The 17,888-nt window shown below is 40.3% G+C and overlaps 1 protein-coding gene across 12 annotated transcripts in view; it reads left to right on the top strand.

Annotated features, from left to right (window-relative positions):
- The window catches only part of trpn1 (transient receptor potential cation channel, subfamily N, member 1), a 236,916-nt gene that overhangs the window by 203,664 nt on the left and 15,364 nt on the right, over positions 1-17,888 (top strand). For 11 of the 12 annotated variants that reach the window (XR_009513281.1, XM_059975462.1, XM_059975479.1 and 8 more), the window contains 4 exons: positions 3,079-3,180; positions 7,717-7,815; positions 10,283-10,429; positions 13,512-13,619. Coding sequence is in view for 11 of the 12 variants with exons in the window: in XM_059975462.1 (XP_059831445.1) it covers positions 3,079-3,180; positions 7,717-7,815; positions 10,283-10,429; positions 13,512-13,619 (456 nt within the window). In the remaining variant the exon portion in view is untranslated. The remainder of the gene's footprint in view (positions 1-3,078; positions 3,181-7,716; positions 7,816-10,282; positions 10,430-13,511; positions 13,620-17,888) is intronic. The other variant, XM_059975505.1, reaches the window with a different exon arrangement.

The following is a 17,888-nucleotide window of genomic DNA, read 5'->3' on the forward strand; positions in this document are numbered from 1 at the left end:
AAGATGTCTAGGATGCATCCTCGCTCTAAGCACTGGCATCTGATTGACTATGTCATCACCAGAAGATGTAGCAGATGCGATGTCAGAGTGCCCAAAGCCATGTGTGGCGCAGTCTGCTGGACAGACCACTGTCTGATCGTTTCCAAACTTAATGTCCACAACAAACCCAAACGTCATCCACAGGCAAGAAAATTTGCCAAGAAGCTCAACGTCAGCAAGCTGAAATCGGGAACTTGCAGACTACCTGGTTAAAAGCCTCTAGTCACAGCTCACCAATGTTCGTCTTGGAGGGGATGTGGGGCTGCTTTCAGAGATTGCCTTTACTCTATCTCCTTTGTCCTTAGCCATGCAACAAGGAAGAACCAAAATTGGTTCGATGAGAATGATGAGGAGTTAAAAGCTCTCCTATAAGAAAAGCACAGGCTACACAGAGCTTATCAGAATGATCCTTCCTGCATCTCCAGGAAGACAGCATTTGCCAATACACGCAGAATAGTTCAAGCCAAATTCAGAAAGATGCATTACTCTTAGCCCTGCGAAAAAGCTGACGAGATTCAGGGCTACACTGATAAACATGACTCAAAGAGGTTCTTTGCTAATAAACACTCTATGGCCCTCAGCCTTCTGGGATCTCGCCCCTCCTAAGCGCAGATGATACCACACTCATCACTGAGAAGGCCAAGATTCTGGACAGATGGGCAGAGTATTTTGAATCTGTGCTGGACAGACCATCTACCATAAATGAGGAAGCAATTGATCGTCTTAATCATGTAAACATCAACCATGAGATCTCTTCCCCAAGAAGAGGAAGCCAAGAAAGCTATAGTCCAGCTGTCAAGTGACAAGGCTGCTGGAGCAGATGCTATACCAGCAGAAGTCTACAAAACAGGTTGTTCACTCATAACCAGCAAACTGACAGAGCTCTTCCAGTCCTTCTGGGAAAAGGGTCAGATTCTAAAAGAAATGAAAGATGCATCCATTGTACACCTGTACAAAAGCAAGGGAAACTGCCAAATATGCGACAACCGCAGAGGCATCTCGTTGCTCTCTATAGCTGGGAAAGTCTTACCCAGTGACCTGCTAGACAAACTAAAATGCTCATCTGGAAAAAGGTCATCTCCTGAAAAGTCAGTGCGGCTTCAGTAAAGGAAGAAGAGCTAGTAACATGATTTTTGCTGTGAGACAACTGTAGGAAAAATGCCAGGAGCAGAACAGACAGCCCTACACCACCTTTGTCGATGTTACCAAGCCTTCGACACTGTGAAGTGAGAGGGATTATGGAAAACCATGGTGAATTTTGGTCACCCTGGCAGACTCATGACGAGATGTCAGTGTGCTCGATGATGGTGACTGTTGTGGTGCTTTCTCAGTCACAGATGGGGTCAAGTAGGGATGTGTGCTGGTACCACCCTCTTCAGCATAATGTTCAGTGCGATGTTGACTGATGCATCCTGGAATCAGGGCAGCAATCCTGGAATCCACATCAAATACAGAATGGATGGCAAGCTGTTCAACCTGCGCAGGCTTCAAGCCGTTACTAAGGTCAAAGGGACAGTACTAAGAGTCTTCCTATTCACTGTGCACTCAACATAAGCAGAGTCTGATATCAGGACATCATTGACAAATTTTCCACTGGATGTAAGAACTTCGGTCTCACCATCAGTACCAAGAAAACGGAAGTCATGCACCAAGCAGCCCCAGATCAAACCTGTGTGGAGCCGTCCATCTCGGTGAACATTCAGCAGCTCCAGACAGTTAACAAGTTCACGTATCCTGGCAGCACACTCTCAAGAGTTCGCATTGACAAGGTCTGCCTGAGGATTACCAAGGCTAGTGCCAATTTTGGGAAACTATGTGACACTGGGGCAAAGGGGAATTACTCTGAAGACCAAGCTGGAACTCTACTGTGTTGTCATCCTACCCACCCTCCTTTACGTGTGTGAAACAAGGAATGTGTACATGAGACATGCATGTAGAGTGAACCACTTCCACTTGTCCCGCCTAAAGAAGATCATGAAAATCAATTGGCAAGACAGAATTCCTGACATGGAGATGCTGTCTGCAGCAGACATGCCCACCACCTGCACATTGTTGACAAAACATCAAGTCAGATGGACAGGCCGTGTCACCAAGATTTTAGATGATCGCATCCCCAAACAGTTATTCTTCAAGGAACTGTCCACAGGGAAGTGTTCTCATGGTGGTCAGTGAAAATGATTCAAGGACATGCTCAAGACTTTGCTGAAGGCCCTTAAAATCAACTACACTTCTTGGGAACATGCAGCCTTGAATTGTCCATCATGGTGCATTCTCAATAAGCGTGCCATCAAAGCTGAAAAGAATCGCAATGCCGAAGCAAAAAAGAAACAGTGGAAAGAACGAGCAGCAGGCACCTCAACTACAGAATCTTCACACACTTGCCCACATGTGGGAGGTACTTCCTAGGCCAGATTGGACTCACCAGTCACCACTGGACACAGAAGTAACAAACAAACCCACCCAAGGATGTCAGTGATCCTCGTCACTCACAATGGATAGATAGTCTCTCTCTCTCCCTCTCTCTACACTTCTACGCCTCTATACCTCTCCCAAAACATACACCTTCAGTATATAACTTACATAACTGGGATATTTTTGTTCAATCAAGGTTCTATTTATGACAATTGGCAGAACTGAATTGGCCAAGCAGAACAGGTGATAAATCCCCTTGAAGAGCAGAAGTTCCCTATTAAAACAGAAATCAGGTCCTAATAACATGTATTGTGTCCATTAACTGCTTTTGATAACTTTTGATTCAAGTTATTGAGGATCTTTAATTTGAAGTTTTAAACTTAAGCAGTTGACGTGCTTTACTTGCGGCAGGGTTTACCCTAACAAAGTAAATTTCAACCCTTACACTTGATTTTCTTCAGAGGCAAAAATCTAATTTAAAAACTGGTTTGAAAAAACAAAACTTTCTAATTTCACAAACATATTAGAGAAATGATGATTATAAAAAGAAGATGGGAAAGAGGACCCACAGACATATTGATGTACAAGTTTTCCCTGTTTTCATAATCAGGATTTGGTATTTTTCAGAATAAAGACTCCAGTCCTCTGCACCTGGCTGCCGCTGGAGGTCATGCTGAGGTTGTTAAGGTGTTGCTGGAGGCCGGTGCATCTGCCACTGATGAGAACGCTGTGAGTTTTGGTCTAATAGAGTCCTTAAAAATATGGAGGAGGAGGATAGGGTAGAGGGGAGGAGATTTGGTCATGAATGCAATATAATCACAAAAATCTAAAAAAATCTATCAAACATTTTGGAAAAGACTCTGGAATGTGCTGCCACATTCCAATAGCTGAAGCAAATATTGCAGACAGACACCTTTTAGGTGAAGTTAATTAAGTAAAGGATGAGAAAAAGAATTGAAGATGTCCTGTTAGATTCAACGCAGTGATAGTTTATGTGGAGTATATATGTTGGCATTGACATGCTATTTTTATGCAATAATTTGAACTAATTAACCTACTGAATAATTCTTAGAGGTTTCCATTGCTTTTATAATACTTTATTTCTTTCTCCACATGAATTCTGTAACTTTCCCCTTTCCACCCCAATTCATACAATGCCTATTCATGCCACTTAACAAAACACAAGTCAAGAAAATATATTCATTTTTTCCTGCATCAATAGCCATGTTTTTAACGATGTGTGTGCACCCTGTGATTCTGATCACTCACATTAGTGAATCATGGACCTCATTTAGTCCAGTGTCAGAACGCTGCCAACTTAATTTATATTAATGCAACACAAAATACAGCAGATTCTGGAAATCGGAATTAAAACTGGGTGCCTCAAATATTCAGCAGGCTGAGCAAATTTGCAGCAAGTGGAATACTTAATGTTAAGGGGAACATTAAATTAAGCAATTTCAGAATACCAGCCATTCCAGTTTACATTAAAATTGGCCTATCCTGGCGAAAGATCATTAATCAGAAACATTAACTCTGTGTTATCTGCTGGCTGACTGTCTGAGCATTTCCAGTACTTCCTGTTTTCTTTTCTAGCATCTGTAATGTTATTTTACTTCACAAGTCCAACATTTTTTTCCCAATTTTGTTCTTTTTGTCTCTCTCCTCCCCTCTGTTTTCTTTCAACTTCTTTGTTTATGCCTCACCCAGAGACATCATTTATAATTAATATGCCTTCACTACTTTCTCCCTTCCAGCATCACCACCTCTATGCTATTTGGTTTCTCTTGCTCACTTTGTTCTCACCACCCTCCCCCCTGTCTGTAATGTGAAATAAATTTAACTATTTTTTCTGAATGCTGATGAAAGGTCATCAGGTGAAGTATTGATCCTGTTCCACTGATAGTACCTGATCTGCTGAGTGTTTCTATGATCCTGTGTGTTGGCATTGGAGTAGAAGGGTCTTGGCCTGAAATGTGAACAGTTTATTCATTTCCATAGATGCTGCCTGACCTGCTGGGTTCCCCCTGCATTTTGTGTGTGTTGCTCTGGAGTGCCTCTGCACAGCCATGCCTGGAAATGAAACGAAGGAACATGCCCAGGGTGACATCCCAGTAGGAAAGGCAAATGCCACTACATTGTCACTTATCTTTCACTATGCAAATCTAGAAGTATCAGAGAAGGTATCAGTCTGTGAACCTTGCCTGCAAACCAGTCCCGGTTCTTGACAGGCTGGAAAGAGAAGTCTTAATTGGAAGAAGTTTGAGTACCCTGGAAGAAGTTCAAATTGTCTTATGAGACTTGGTGACCAATGTCTTTATTCTCATTTGTTATGTGCCATGTTTGTTCTCGGCATTTTTTTCTACAGAAATGGTTTGACATTGTCATCTTCTGGGCAGTGTCTTTACAAGACAGGTGACCCCAGCCATTTCAATACTCTTCAGAGGTTGTCTGTCTGGCATTAGTAGTTGCAGAACCAGGACATGTGACATGCACCAGCTACTCATATGACCATCCACCACCTGCTCCCATGGTTTTACATGACTCCAATTGAGGGGCTAAGCAGATGCTAGACCTTGCCCAAGGGTGATCTGCAGGGGGGAAGGAGCAGCATATTCTTCCTTTGGTAGAGATGCATCTCCACCCTGCTGTTACTCTAGTTCCCTGAAATTGCTAGTGCATACTATAGTTCCCACCCCAACCTCCGCACAAATTACTAGAAACATTCAGGAGATCAGACAACACAACATCATTCATAGAATTATGGTTGAGCACTCTATATCTATATATGTGGCTGGAAAGATGTCACCAAAGGACTCTCACTAGTCTCAGAACTTGACTTGTGCCTTTTGTTGTACATGTTTATGTAAAACTAATTTGGGGGCATGATAAAGTTTACAGATGATACAAAACTGGCTTTACAGGAGGAGGAAAACTTGTGACTTTAGCAGGGTGAATATAGATATTGTGATGAGTTGAACTTTTAAAGTAGAAAATTCAACCTCTGACGTCAGTGGTAATGGATTCGGAGAGATGCAACAATGCAGGGCAATATTCAATAAACTGGGAAACATTGTGAAATGTGGACAAAGCGACAGACTAAAGCACCTCAGCACCATCCAGGATAAAGTAACCTATTTGACTGCTCAAGGCCAATATATCCTCCCTTTGCTGCCCTATCTGGGCTGATCAATATGTAAGATAAGAATTATGCACAGTTCTATAAACCTGCACCATAACTTTGATTCTTTGCTACTTTATGTGATGAAGGCTAACATTGCATTATCCTTTCAATAGTTTAAAAAATTCTAATGGAATGGTAGCTTTCATCATTTACAGTTTGGGATATAGTGAACTTTAATTGATAAAATTTGTAAATTGGTTTATTGTTGTCATACATACCAAGGTATTAGTATCAGATTTGTTAGCAGTGACAGATGACATAAAATTTGTTTTGTGGCATATATCACATTATATGTTAGTAACTATACAGTATGATGAATATAGCACAGTATAAGTCAGGTACAGTGAAATACTTTGTATTGCATGTCATTCATACAGATTATTTCACATCAGTACGTCAAGGTAGTATAAGGGAAAATATAGCAGAGTGCGAAAAATGTTATATTTATGGAGACAGTCCATGCTGGCTGACAATAAGGCACAAGACCATGACAATTTAGATTAAGAGGTTAAGAGTCCATTTTATCATATATGAGGCATGATTGATAGTCTTATAACAGTAGGATAGAAGCTCTCCTTGAGCTTTCTGGTATGTGCTTTCAGACTTTTGTATCTTCTGCCAGATGAGAGTATTTATTACATTTCAGTGTGAAAGGTTTTAGTACAAAGGACATTCCAATGGCTCCCAGGCCTTGTTGATAATGGCCAGAAGCCATCATGCTTATTTAAAACTTAACCCCTGATGTTAATTGTTCCCCTGAGGGAAGGCATGGATCTAGTGAGCCGAATAGGGCCATAAATTCATCCTGCACAGAAACAGGCTCTTCAGCCCTCTGAAGCCGCAGAAAGCATCAAGCACTCTCCTACACTAATCCCGCTTTATTTCCCCATTCCTCTTGACCTCCCTCCCCCTCCCACACTCACACCTGACTACCATTCATGTGCACACTAGAGGCAATTTATAGAGGCCAGTTGAACTCCAAGCCTGCATGCCTTCTGGATGTGGGAGGAAACCAATGCAGTCACAATGAGGATGTGCAAAATCCACACGGACAGCAACTGAGCTCAGGCTTGTACCTGTGAGAGCTACTATACCAAACCAAACCAACTAGCATTCTTTGGTGCCATAAAGAAGTAAACCTTTGTGGAGTATGGAAGGGCACATGACCTACTTCAATGGAACATCGCAGATAGTAAAAGGCTTTCACTTCAGTTAAGTGAGGGCCTCATTGAGATTCAAAATTGACAGTATGAAAATACCTATCAGATTTTACCTGCCGATAGCAGGATTAGCACCAGTGCACTCAGGCTGAGAACTGATATTATAGAAAAGGCTATAAAAGCTAAGATTATTTTTGGTGTTCTCAGAAAATTTCAAGGATAATTGGAACTAGGCAGAAGATTAGGTGGCATAGACAAGATGGGCTGAAGGGCTTGTTTTTGTGCTGTAGTACTCTATGACTCTATGATTCCTTGGAGCTGATCAATTCTGATTACATCATACAGCTACCATCCTTGCATTGACAGGAACTCTGTCCGACTGCAAACTCCAGCCACCCTTCCTCATTCCTAATGCCAGATGAACCTAGGGAGCATTCAGGCCCTGGGTGACATGAAGACCATCTGTTACATGGCTAACCAAACTACTGTATGATGACCTTTATACTCACCTCACCAACCACATATCACAGCCTATCACACTAGGCATCATCAATTCAGAGCAAAAACTAGTTAAGATCAATAACCTTCATCAGAATTTCATCCAACATTCACTTGCACCTAGAAGTTGTCTTTGTCACTAATTTCTTTCCACAATTGTGTTTTGATGATTTTCTCATTCTGTCCAATGTTGAACCTCTCTCAGCTCTATTGCTGACACGTGTTTAAGCAGTTTCTTTCATGATTTGGACTATTGAGAATGTAGCACTGTAGTACAATTAACTATCAATAACCTGTGCAAGATAATAAACAGGGTTAGATTATATTTTGAAAATAATCAAACATTCTGCTTACTCACTATAATTAATGGTTCTGATTCCTCTAGTATATAATCATTTTTGTTGATTTCATTTCATTTTCTAGGAGGGAATGAACACAATTCATTTGGCTGCTAAAAATGGACACATTAATGTCCTTGAAGCTCTCAAAGGCACGCTATCCTTTAAAATAACCAGCACAAAGGTTAGTCACTAAATCAGTACTCATTCCACAATCTCATGGAATTTAAATTTACAAGATCCTTGCTAATAATTTTGTTACAATTTTAAGAAAAATCCACTTCCATATCATCTGCAAATAGTTTCAGTTATTACTGTGCAATTATATACTTACAGTGGTATTTCTGATAATTGACTGTTAACTTATACTAAATAGTTTCTATCATTGCATTTGGTAATCTGCCACCCAGTTATTTTGTAAAGCAGACTTAAATAATTTAAAAAATAAATAATTCCTGTTGTATTTCTGTGATAGGTCTCTAGAGATTCACACTTCCTAATGAACTAAACCAGGCCCATATTTCAGAGAACTATTGCAACAGATCTTCACTCTCTTTGAAAGAACTGGGCACATGGAGCAATACCAAGTTCACTTATGAGCAGGAAAAGAGTGGGCCAATGTGTGGACTCATGGAAATTTGAGAATGTTCCAGTACATGGATTATGATGATTGAATATGTACTAGAAAGGAAGAAATTGTATCCAGACTAACTATTTCTTCTGTGTCTTCCTCCTCCTCGGAGCTGTAGATATAATGCCATTGGGTAATGTGTGTCCAGAATAGAGACACAGATTTGAACAGAGCTGAGTAAAAATAATCCAGATTCAGTTAACAATGCCAAAAAGATTATTATTGTGAAGTAACAGTCATTTCAAAAGCAGAACACAAAACCATTTTCACAAATTGGTATGTTATTCAAGAATATATTGTGATAAGATTTCTGAATTCTCTTTAAGTGTTTTCAGTGAAGTAGGATTAATTTGGCTGAAAATGCAGGTGAAATGAATGCAAAGAAAGACATGCCCCAATCGTCTTTATTGTATACATTATAGATAAAGTATACTTTTGGGAAAAAGATAAACAAAAGGGTCCCACCACCTCTGGTTACTGAATGGCTGGGCCTGATGTAGCAGTCTTTCAAATGATTCACACATACAATGTTTAAAGGTGAAACATTAGTAACATTGACATATTGTTAGGCAATGTACTGGATTGAAATGCTTGGTACAATATGTAAAGATAATGGCAGTAGTGCTTGCTGTACACAATAAAGAGGAAGGTAGTGAAAGAACACACTGCAGGAATTCTCTGTCCAGTTCCTCAAGCAATCCCACCTTGTCTGTTCCCACATTCTTGGACTTTTGATATCTCTTTCAGGGTAGAGATAGCCAGTTCAAGAGGATGGGTTGCACTTGAACCGGAGAGGGACCTTGCAAGGAAATGAGCCACTGCTACATTGGAGTTTTTGAACAACATTGTCAGGGTGTGGGAATCTGTGAGAGCGAGTCCTATGACAAAGTAGTGGCCAACAAGAGTACGTTTAGTAGCCAGGGTAGCCACGAGCACTGTAGAGGGCCCCTGACAGGGTGTAATTTGTAAACTCTGTCCAGGAAACCTTCCTGAGTCTGTGTGTGGAGGACCCTTTATGGGAGGGCGCAATAATTGGCCTCCTTTTAGGGAATAAGGCAGGGCAAATAACTGAAGCTGCTCTAGTGACCTTAATTCTGTTGCTTTTAAGAATGCAATAAGGTTCCTAAAAGAGTGAAAGACTAATTTTCGGGGAATTAGGTTAAACTGGGGAACCTGTTTGAAGGGAAAAGACAAAAGCATGCATTTAAAAGAGAACGGAGGGCAATTCTTTCATGCAGAGGGCAGTGAATATAAAGAATGAACTGCCAGATGAAATGGTCACAGCAGGCATCATTTATAAGAAACACTTGGAGAGGCACTGCTTAAAGATATAAGAGTCATTTGCACCAGCTTGGTTGTCAACATGGTCAGTATGGACTAATTGGGCCAAAGGGCCTGTATCTATACTGTATTACTCTGTAAATCTATGTAAAGTGATCTTCTCACAGGCTATTAGTGGATTTAGCATTTTATTATGCAAATATAAAGATAGAATTTGGCAACTTTGTGGCAGTAGCCTTTAAAAACAATTTTGACTTGCTCACCTGCTCTGAAGTAGATGGAAAGGGTAACCCATTTAAGATGGAGATGGGAGGGGACTTCATTCAAAAGTTGTAAGTCTTGGAATCCTCTCTCTCTGAGACTGCAAAGGCTGATTTATCGAGGTCATGACATTATTGTTTGCAACAGGCTTAAGGTGCCATTTCCTACTCCTATTTCTTATGTTCCGCAGCTCAGATAGAAATATGTATATTGTTCCTCAGGAGGCAAAACATAACGGAATAAATGTACTACACCCCTTGCCCCCACCTTACGGCCTGCTTTGAATATAACTGATCCAAAAACAAAAGCAAATCTTGGTGCAATGCTCACAAGCCTTAAAATATTATGACAAATTAGCTATGATTTCATCATGTGATTCTAGATTGTTTTTTTCAAGCATGCACACTAGCGAGCCCAAGCTCTATAAAACTAAAATACAATTAATCTAACCAAACTTTCCTTTTTCTCTCCCCTGGAGACTGGATTCACAGCCCTTCATGTGGCCGCACACTTTGGCCAGATGGACTTTGTGAGGGAGATTCTCACCAAGATGCCGGCAACCATACGCAGTGAGACCCCAAAGATCACCAGTGAGGGACATCTAACAAAAAAGCAGCCAAGTGAGGTAATAAGAGTTGCTGTCCTTCTTCCACTTGCTACAAACAACAAACTGGGACGCTATGATCGGGTTTATTGATTTGAAGCAGTTTTATTAGACCTTCACTTACTGCTGTATTTTAAGTTAAACAGACTTGCAGACAAGAATTTCAGTACTTTTTGCAAATGGTGATGAATAAAGTAAATAAAATACTTGCCTTCAGATCAGGGTATGGTGGTTGTCCATCATGTCCAATAGATGTGTGCAGGAGAGTCTTTAAGTGGAAAACCTGGCGCACTGGGGCAGTTCAACTCTCCTGACCACAGAAGTCCAGGTCCAGTGGTACAAACAAGTGTTACAAACTGGGGACTTATTTGGTTGCATTGGATGACCACAACATCTTCTGTGCCTCATCATGCCCTTCGCTCTCCACAGAGCAATGTGGAAACGCCTTCCTGGCCATTGGATCTCACTGTAGATCTCATCCGCCCAGTCCGCCAGAGCAGACTTAGCATGCTAGGATGACCATGTCCCTATAACACCGGGATATGAGGCTTGCCAGCGACTCTCACCTTGTGTGGCCCACCTTTTGAACTGGTATACGAGGTATGGCCACTGTCACACGCAGACAGCTACTTGTGGTCCCAGTGGGGACCAAAGATGAGTAAGCTGCCCCGGAATGGACACAACAAGCCCTTTCACCGGAGGTGCTACCCTCCCTGGACACTGCTGTGGTGAACTACATATACCTGTCTGGACACGTCCCCTCTGCTGACTGCTCCTGTGGCTCCTCCCACAGACCCCTGTATAAAGGTGATTGGAGGCACTGCTCCTCCCTCAGTCTCTAGGATGTCATATGGTGATCTCTTGCTGCTGACTGCTCTCTTCCAGCGAATAAAGCCTATATCTTGCCTCACGTCTCCGAGAGTTATTGATGATGCATCAACCACATATATCAGGTTATAAAAAGCACTTAAAGGAATATGCTTTTGTTGTCCAGAACAAAAAAAGACAATAGGTGTTATGTTTTATCAAAAGGTAATGTCACTAGCTCTTATCATTATTTTAAATTCAAGACCATAATAGTTTTTTCTCCTAACAAAAGTATTAAACTATGGCCAAGAACAACAAATGGCAAGGGAGACTCAGGTGGTTGAATGTTCTGAAAAGCGTGTCAGATCAAAGTTCATATTACATTTCTGTATGTTAAAGCCTAAGGACTTAGTCTTAATTTCATCAGACTCAGAGGACACCCAAGTCTATGTCTGGGAGATGTTAAGAAACCCTTGTGAAAGAAACAATACACCTTTGGTGCAGTAAGTCCCTGTTGTTGCTGATAGTCATCATTATGTGCCATGTCGTATTATATGGGTGATCATGGTCTTGATTACTGTTGTTCATGGCAGATCTTTCTACAGGAGTGGTTTGTCATTGCACTTTCAATAGGGGACAAATTTTAAATTAAACAATGAAGAAGGGAGCAAAGGGAAAAAAAGAGTAAAATTAGAAGTGCTCCACATGTAAGTATCATAAAATAATTCATAGCTGACATAATATGTTTACACATTAATTGTTATTTAGCTTGTGGGTAAGAGAAAATGATTCACAATCATTAAACTACTGGAGTGTGCTTGCACTACTAATTATTAGAGTTGACTCTCTATATCAGAAGGGAACGAGGCAGAAGAAAGGAAATTATAGGCCAGTTAGCCTGACCTCAATGGTTGTGAAGATGTTGGAGTTGATTGTTAACTATAAGGCCTCAGCATACTTGGAGGCACTTTATAAAACAGGCCAAAGTCAGGAAGAGTTACCTTAAGGAAAAATCTTTCCTGACAAATCTGTTAGGATTCTTTGAATAAATAACAAGAAGGACAGTCAAAGGAGAATTGATGGATGTTGTATACTTGTATACTTAGATTTTCAAAAAGCCTTTGACAATGTGCCACACATGAGGTTGCTTAACAAGATAAGAACCCATGGTATTACAGGAAAGATACTAGCATGGATAGAAGATTGGCTGATTGACAAAAAGCAAAGAGTGGGCATAAAGGGAGCCTTTTTTGGTTGGCTGCCAGTGACTAGTGGTGTTTCACAGAGGCTAGTGTTCGGACCACTTTTTATGTTCTAGGTCCATGACAGAATTGATAGTTTTGTGCCAAGTTTGCTGATGATGGAGAGGCAGGTAGTGTTGAGGAAGCAGGGTGGATGCAGAAGGACTTAGACAGATTAGGAGAACGGGAAAAGAAGTAGGAGATGGAATGCAGTTTTGGGAAATGTATGATCATGCACTTTGGCAGATGGAACAAAAGTGTAGACAATTTTCTAAATGGGCAGAAAATTAAATCCGGGCTGCAAAGGGACTTGGGAGTCAATGTGCAGTATTCCCTAATGGTTAATTTACAGATTGAGTCAGTGTTGACAAAGTCCAATGCAATGGTAATATTCATTTCAAGAGGACTAGCAAATAAAAGCAAGGATGCAATGCTGACACTTTATAAGGCATTGATAAGGCCTCACTTGAAGTACTGTGACTGGTTTTGGACCCCTTATCTAAGAACGTATGTGCTGACATTGGAGAAGGCTCAGAGGAAGTTTCTGAGAATGAAAGATTTATTGTATGAGGGGCATTTGATGGGTTTAGGTTTGTACTCACTGGAATTTAGAAGAATGAAGGGGGATCTCATTGAAGCCTATCAAATGTTGAAAGGCCAAGAAAGAGTGAATGTAGAGAGGATGGTCCCTACGGTGGGAGAGCCTAGGACCTGGTGGCACAGCCTCAAAATAGAGGGACATTCATTTAGAATGGAGATGAGAAGAAATTTCTTTAGCTGGGGGTGGTGAATCTGTGGAATTTGTTGCCACGGTGGAGGCCAGATCATTGGATGTATTTAAGGTGAAGGATGATGGATTCTTAATTTGTCAGGCCGGGAAGACAGGAGGGAATGGTGTTACAAGGGAAATTGGATCAGCCATGATGAAATATTGGAGCAGACTCGATGGGCCAAATGGCTCAATTTTGCTCCTGTGTATAGTTTTATGGTCTTATTACTGTGAATAGTCAATCCAGGTGAATCAAGATTTAATGTTATTACTACTTTCATTTCAGTCAGGATACACACCTTTACACTTGGCAGCACAGTCTGGCCATGAAAACTTGGTCCGGCTTCTACTTAACTACCCAGGGGTCCAGGTGGATACTCAAACCAGCTTGCAGGTGAGTAGTCACTTTCAGTAAATTAATATATTTGGGTTTGTTACTGTATTATGGGGCTTATCACTTTTGTCACGTAACTGAACATGAGCTTTTTAAGCTCATGGAGATGGTATAAGGTGTATATTAATAGTCAGACAGACTGTGGCTCTGAAGGAAAGGGATATTAAGTGCTATCAGTTGCTCACATCAAAGGAAATCCCAGACTCTCATCTGAATACTGCCAAATGCAGAAGTTTGACACATGGCGAAGATCAGATAGTGGCACATCTACCGTTCACTGATCTTCTGGCTCATCATTGGCTCTCTAAGAAAAGTCCATTCAAACATCTCCAGCTCTCAGCATTATAACGGTGAAGACACTGTAGCAAAAACAATCCCAGTCATTGCTTTACTCATTGAGATGACTGCTGCTGGGAGTTTGATATTTCAACAAATGGTAGCCTCTGGCTTGATATATTTCTCCCAATATTCATATAGATGCCTTTGATAGAAGCAAACATGCTGAGTTTAAAGGATTACTGAGACAGCATCACTAATTTTTCACTGTTGTCTGAAGCCAAAATCATGTGCAGTGAAGGTCTCATTTGCACCTAGTTCAGCAGAGAAAGTCAAGTTATTAAACCCAATGGTGTCCTGATCTGTCATAGCATTGGATTTCCCTTGATGGCCATCATAGAGAGTTCTAACACTGAAAAAGAGCCTGTGGTTCTACAGTCCCCTTTATTGCAAAGTTTCTGCTCTTATTTATTAATTAGGGCATCTTCTCCCTGTGTTTTTCTAGATTGCTTTCCTTTTATCTCCTGCTCTCAATAGAAGTCTGTAGCCCTTGCTTAAAAACCCTTTGGCTGGAATAAGGCAGGATGATGGGTTGAGTAAGACAATAGAACTTAGTGCCTGATTTAGGGCCCAATTGTGCAATGGAAAAGATGAGTTGCCACCTGCCAACTGACATACCTAGAGCCTCACAACTCTTTGAACCACTCCATCAACAGTGACAGAAGTCCACTTGGCCAGATTGGTCTGCTAGCTGTGTTCCTTCTGGGTCAAGCTCCCAAGACAACTGCAAGCACTCAGAGTACAGAGTGAAGGCCAAGCTTGAGTATAAAATCCAACTTTCAGTAAGTCTGGAATAATTGTTTTCCAGGAACTGTTGGAGAGATCAGTCATCTTTGAAAATACACATACTGATTTATTGCTTTTCACTCAGCAATTGTCATTAAGACCATCTGCATGAAAGCTTATGATTTGATTGGTCAAAGTAGATAAAGGCTGCAATAACTAAGAGTGTCTCTTCTATTCCTCAGGATTCCTGAGAAATAGTGCAGTACAGGACGTGACAGCCGCTGAACAAATGTACATAACAAATGACGTCAGGCAGTGGTTGGTGGGAACATAGCAGAAAACAAGCCACTTTATTCTATGACTCATTTCCTAATTTATAATGAAGTAGTATTTAAAACAACTCTTCATATACATTTAGGTTCTTTAGTTATTTTGCAACAGTTTGATACTTCCCCATATTTGATAAATCTATGGGAATCAGCCAGTTGAATTTTCTCCTTAAGAACAATCATCCTTGGCCATTAGCAAAAATGAAAGTTTCAAAAGACATTCAATACTTAAAAGGATTAATATGTGTCATATCATCTTAGGGATGTGTACTGGATGTACCAAATTGACTAATATTAAAGAATAAACATGAGGAAGTCTGCAGATGCTGCAAATTCAAACAACTCACACAAAATGCTGGTGGAACACAGCAGGCCAGGCAGCATCTATAAGGAGAAGCACTGTCGGGCCGAGACCCTTCGTCAGGAATATATATATTAAAGAATATACAGTACAGTACAGATGCCTAAGACTTTTTGCACAGTACTGTAAATAAATATATATATCAGAAAACATATCAGGTCTCCATTTTAAACTTACCCAAAAATAATACTGAACATTAAATAGGTAATAATGAAAGGTATTAGGACATTCCAGTATTATTTTATACAAACAAATAATACAGCTGAATGTGTATTATATTTTTCATAGACCTTTACACAGTACTGTAGTAACTTTATGTATTGTACTATACTGCTGTCGCAAAAAAAAAATTCATGACATATGCGAGTGATGATAAACCTGATTCTGATGTATGTCTCTTTTGTGGACTGAGAGTGGGAAAGGGAAAGGAAGAGGAGAATCATGGTTAGGAAAAGGGAAAGGGAGAAGGAAGGGAGCAGGGATCACCAGACAGACATTCTGTAATGATCAATAAACCAGTTGTTTAGAAATACATGTCATTGCCAGGTATCTTAGTGCTGGGTGTCTCTGCACCTGCACCACACCCTCCACTCTGGCTCTCCTTCACTGCCTCCTGTCCCTCAGCATTCCCAACACCTTTTGCTCCTGCCAGATTTACAAACTCACTTTTCACTTCACATTGACAAATACAGTACTGTGCAAAAGTCTTAAGCACTCTAGCAATTTATATATGTGCCTAAGACCTTTGCACAGTACTGTAATCAACACTCTGTGCTAAGTCTAAGGTACCATTTGTGAAAATAAAACTGGAATTTACATCAAATTTTGCAGCAAAGAAACAGATTATTTACCTATAGATTTATATCTCATGTGAACCCCCTCCTAGCTTATTTCAACATCTCAAAAGTGGAACGCTGCATATGCAAAAGGTCTGAAATAAAATATGCTGGGAAAGCTGAATAGTTTAGGTGGCAGTGTGAAAAGAGAAATGATGGTTAATATTTGGGATCACTGGCATTTCATCAGTGTCCGTTGAAGAGTCATTGATCAGAAATTATAAGCCTGCATACCCCTCTGTTGACTTCCAGCTTACCCAGCATTTTTTATTTGTATTTCTTCCCAAATATTTAACATATCCATCCAGCTTTCCTGCTTTTAAAGAAAATCGACCTGTACCCAAGGGACGGCATTCTTTAATGGACAGCTTCAATGAAGTGCATTATTCACCTAAAAGCAAGACCTTCCAGTGAAATTCCTGACAAAGGGAATGTTACACAAAATTACTTAATTGGAATATGACAAATGATAATATGAATTTTGAGTCCCCAGGGCCAACCTTTTCCAAAGGAATTCACCTTTGGCATAATGGCACAAAGAACAAGCTATTTTCTTACTATAGTAAAACTTTTCCATCACTAAGAATCTTTTACTGCCTTTCTGTAGTTTTTACTGACCTTTATCTCATAATATAAATCCAGTCATGATTACATACCCATTCAGATGTATTTTTTTCATTCATACTCATACTGATGTCCATGATTGCACATGCATACGTGTAAAAACTGTTCTAAGAAAACATACTACTTACTTATTAATTATATTCACTCATATTTATTTATGAGTGACATTGAACGTGCTCCAAGTGTTTTAGTCTACAGTGTCTCAGAGTATATATTACACCCCTAAAACAAAACATGCCTTTCAATTCCATTGCATAAGTGAACTTTCCAAGAAAACACAACCTGGAATTGCATATTTAATTATTTGTGGCTGATTTTACAACACATCAATGGTGTAGAGTTGCTGATGACCAGGTATTCCTGATATGTGTTTCTGTCAGATAAAGTTCCATTCCTGCATGGTTGAATAGTCACATTTACTTTGAGCATGAGAGTTATAGTTGTTTCTAACAGGCCTATCTAGTTGAGTTCTCTTTATGGCATTCTTTAATAATATTTCGAAATTTGGTACGTTCTCTTCCACAAGTACCACCAAAGGACTGACAGAGCTTGGGCCCATCTGATTGCCTGAAGCTACACTTTTGACCAGAGTGGGACTTTAATTCACTGCCTTTGAACCCGATGCTACCTATTGACCCATGTCTAGATGAATATGATATCTAGTGCGTCTATGAGTGGGCTGTCATCACTGTTTGTTCATGTATATTAGGTCAAGTAGGCAATGACTTCATTTAAGAAGGTTTGGCAGATAATGGCAAGTTTAAACTAGGAGAAGAGCCAAAAGAACCAAATGTTCTTTTGTTCGCAGTGTAAGTGGTGTAATATATTGCAAGTGTCTTCAGGAACAGGAGGATACTAAACAAACATAATTTATCTGATTCATAGACACAAGAGATTCTGCATTTGCTAGAAATCCAGAGAAACACATACAAGATGCTGGAGGAACTCAGTAGCTCAAGCAGCCTCTCTGGAATAAAGTCAACATTTTGTGCCAAGATCAACTGTTTACTCCTCTCTCCGCAGATGCTGCCTGGCCTGTTGAGTTCCTCCAGCATCT

Source organism: Hypanus sabinus, chromosome 1 (genome assembly GCF_030144855.1).
Source record: "Hypanus sabinus isolate sHypSab1 chromosome 1, sHypSab1.hap1, whole genome shotgun sequence".
Lineage (NCBI taxonomy): Eukaryota > Metazoa > Chordata > Chondrichthyes > Myliobatiformes > Dasyatidae > Hypanus > Hypanus sabinus.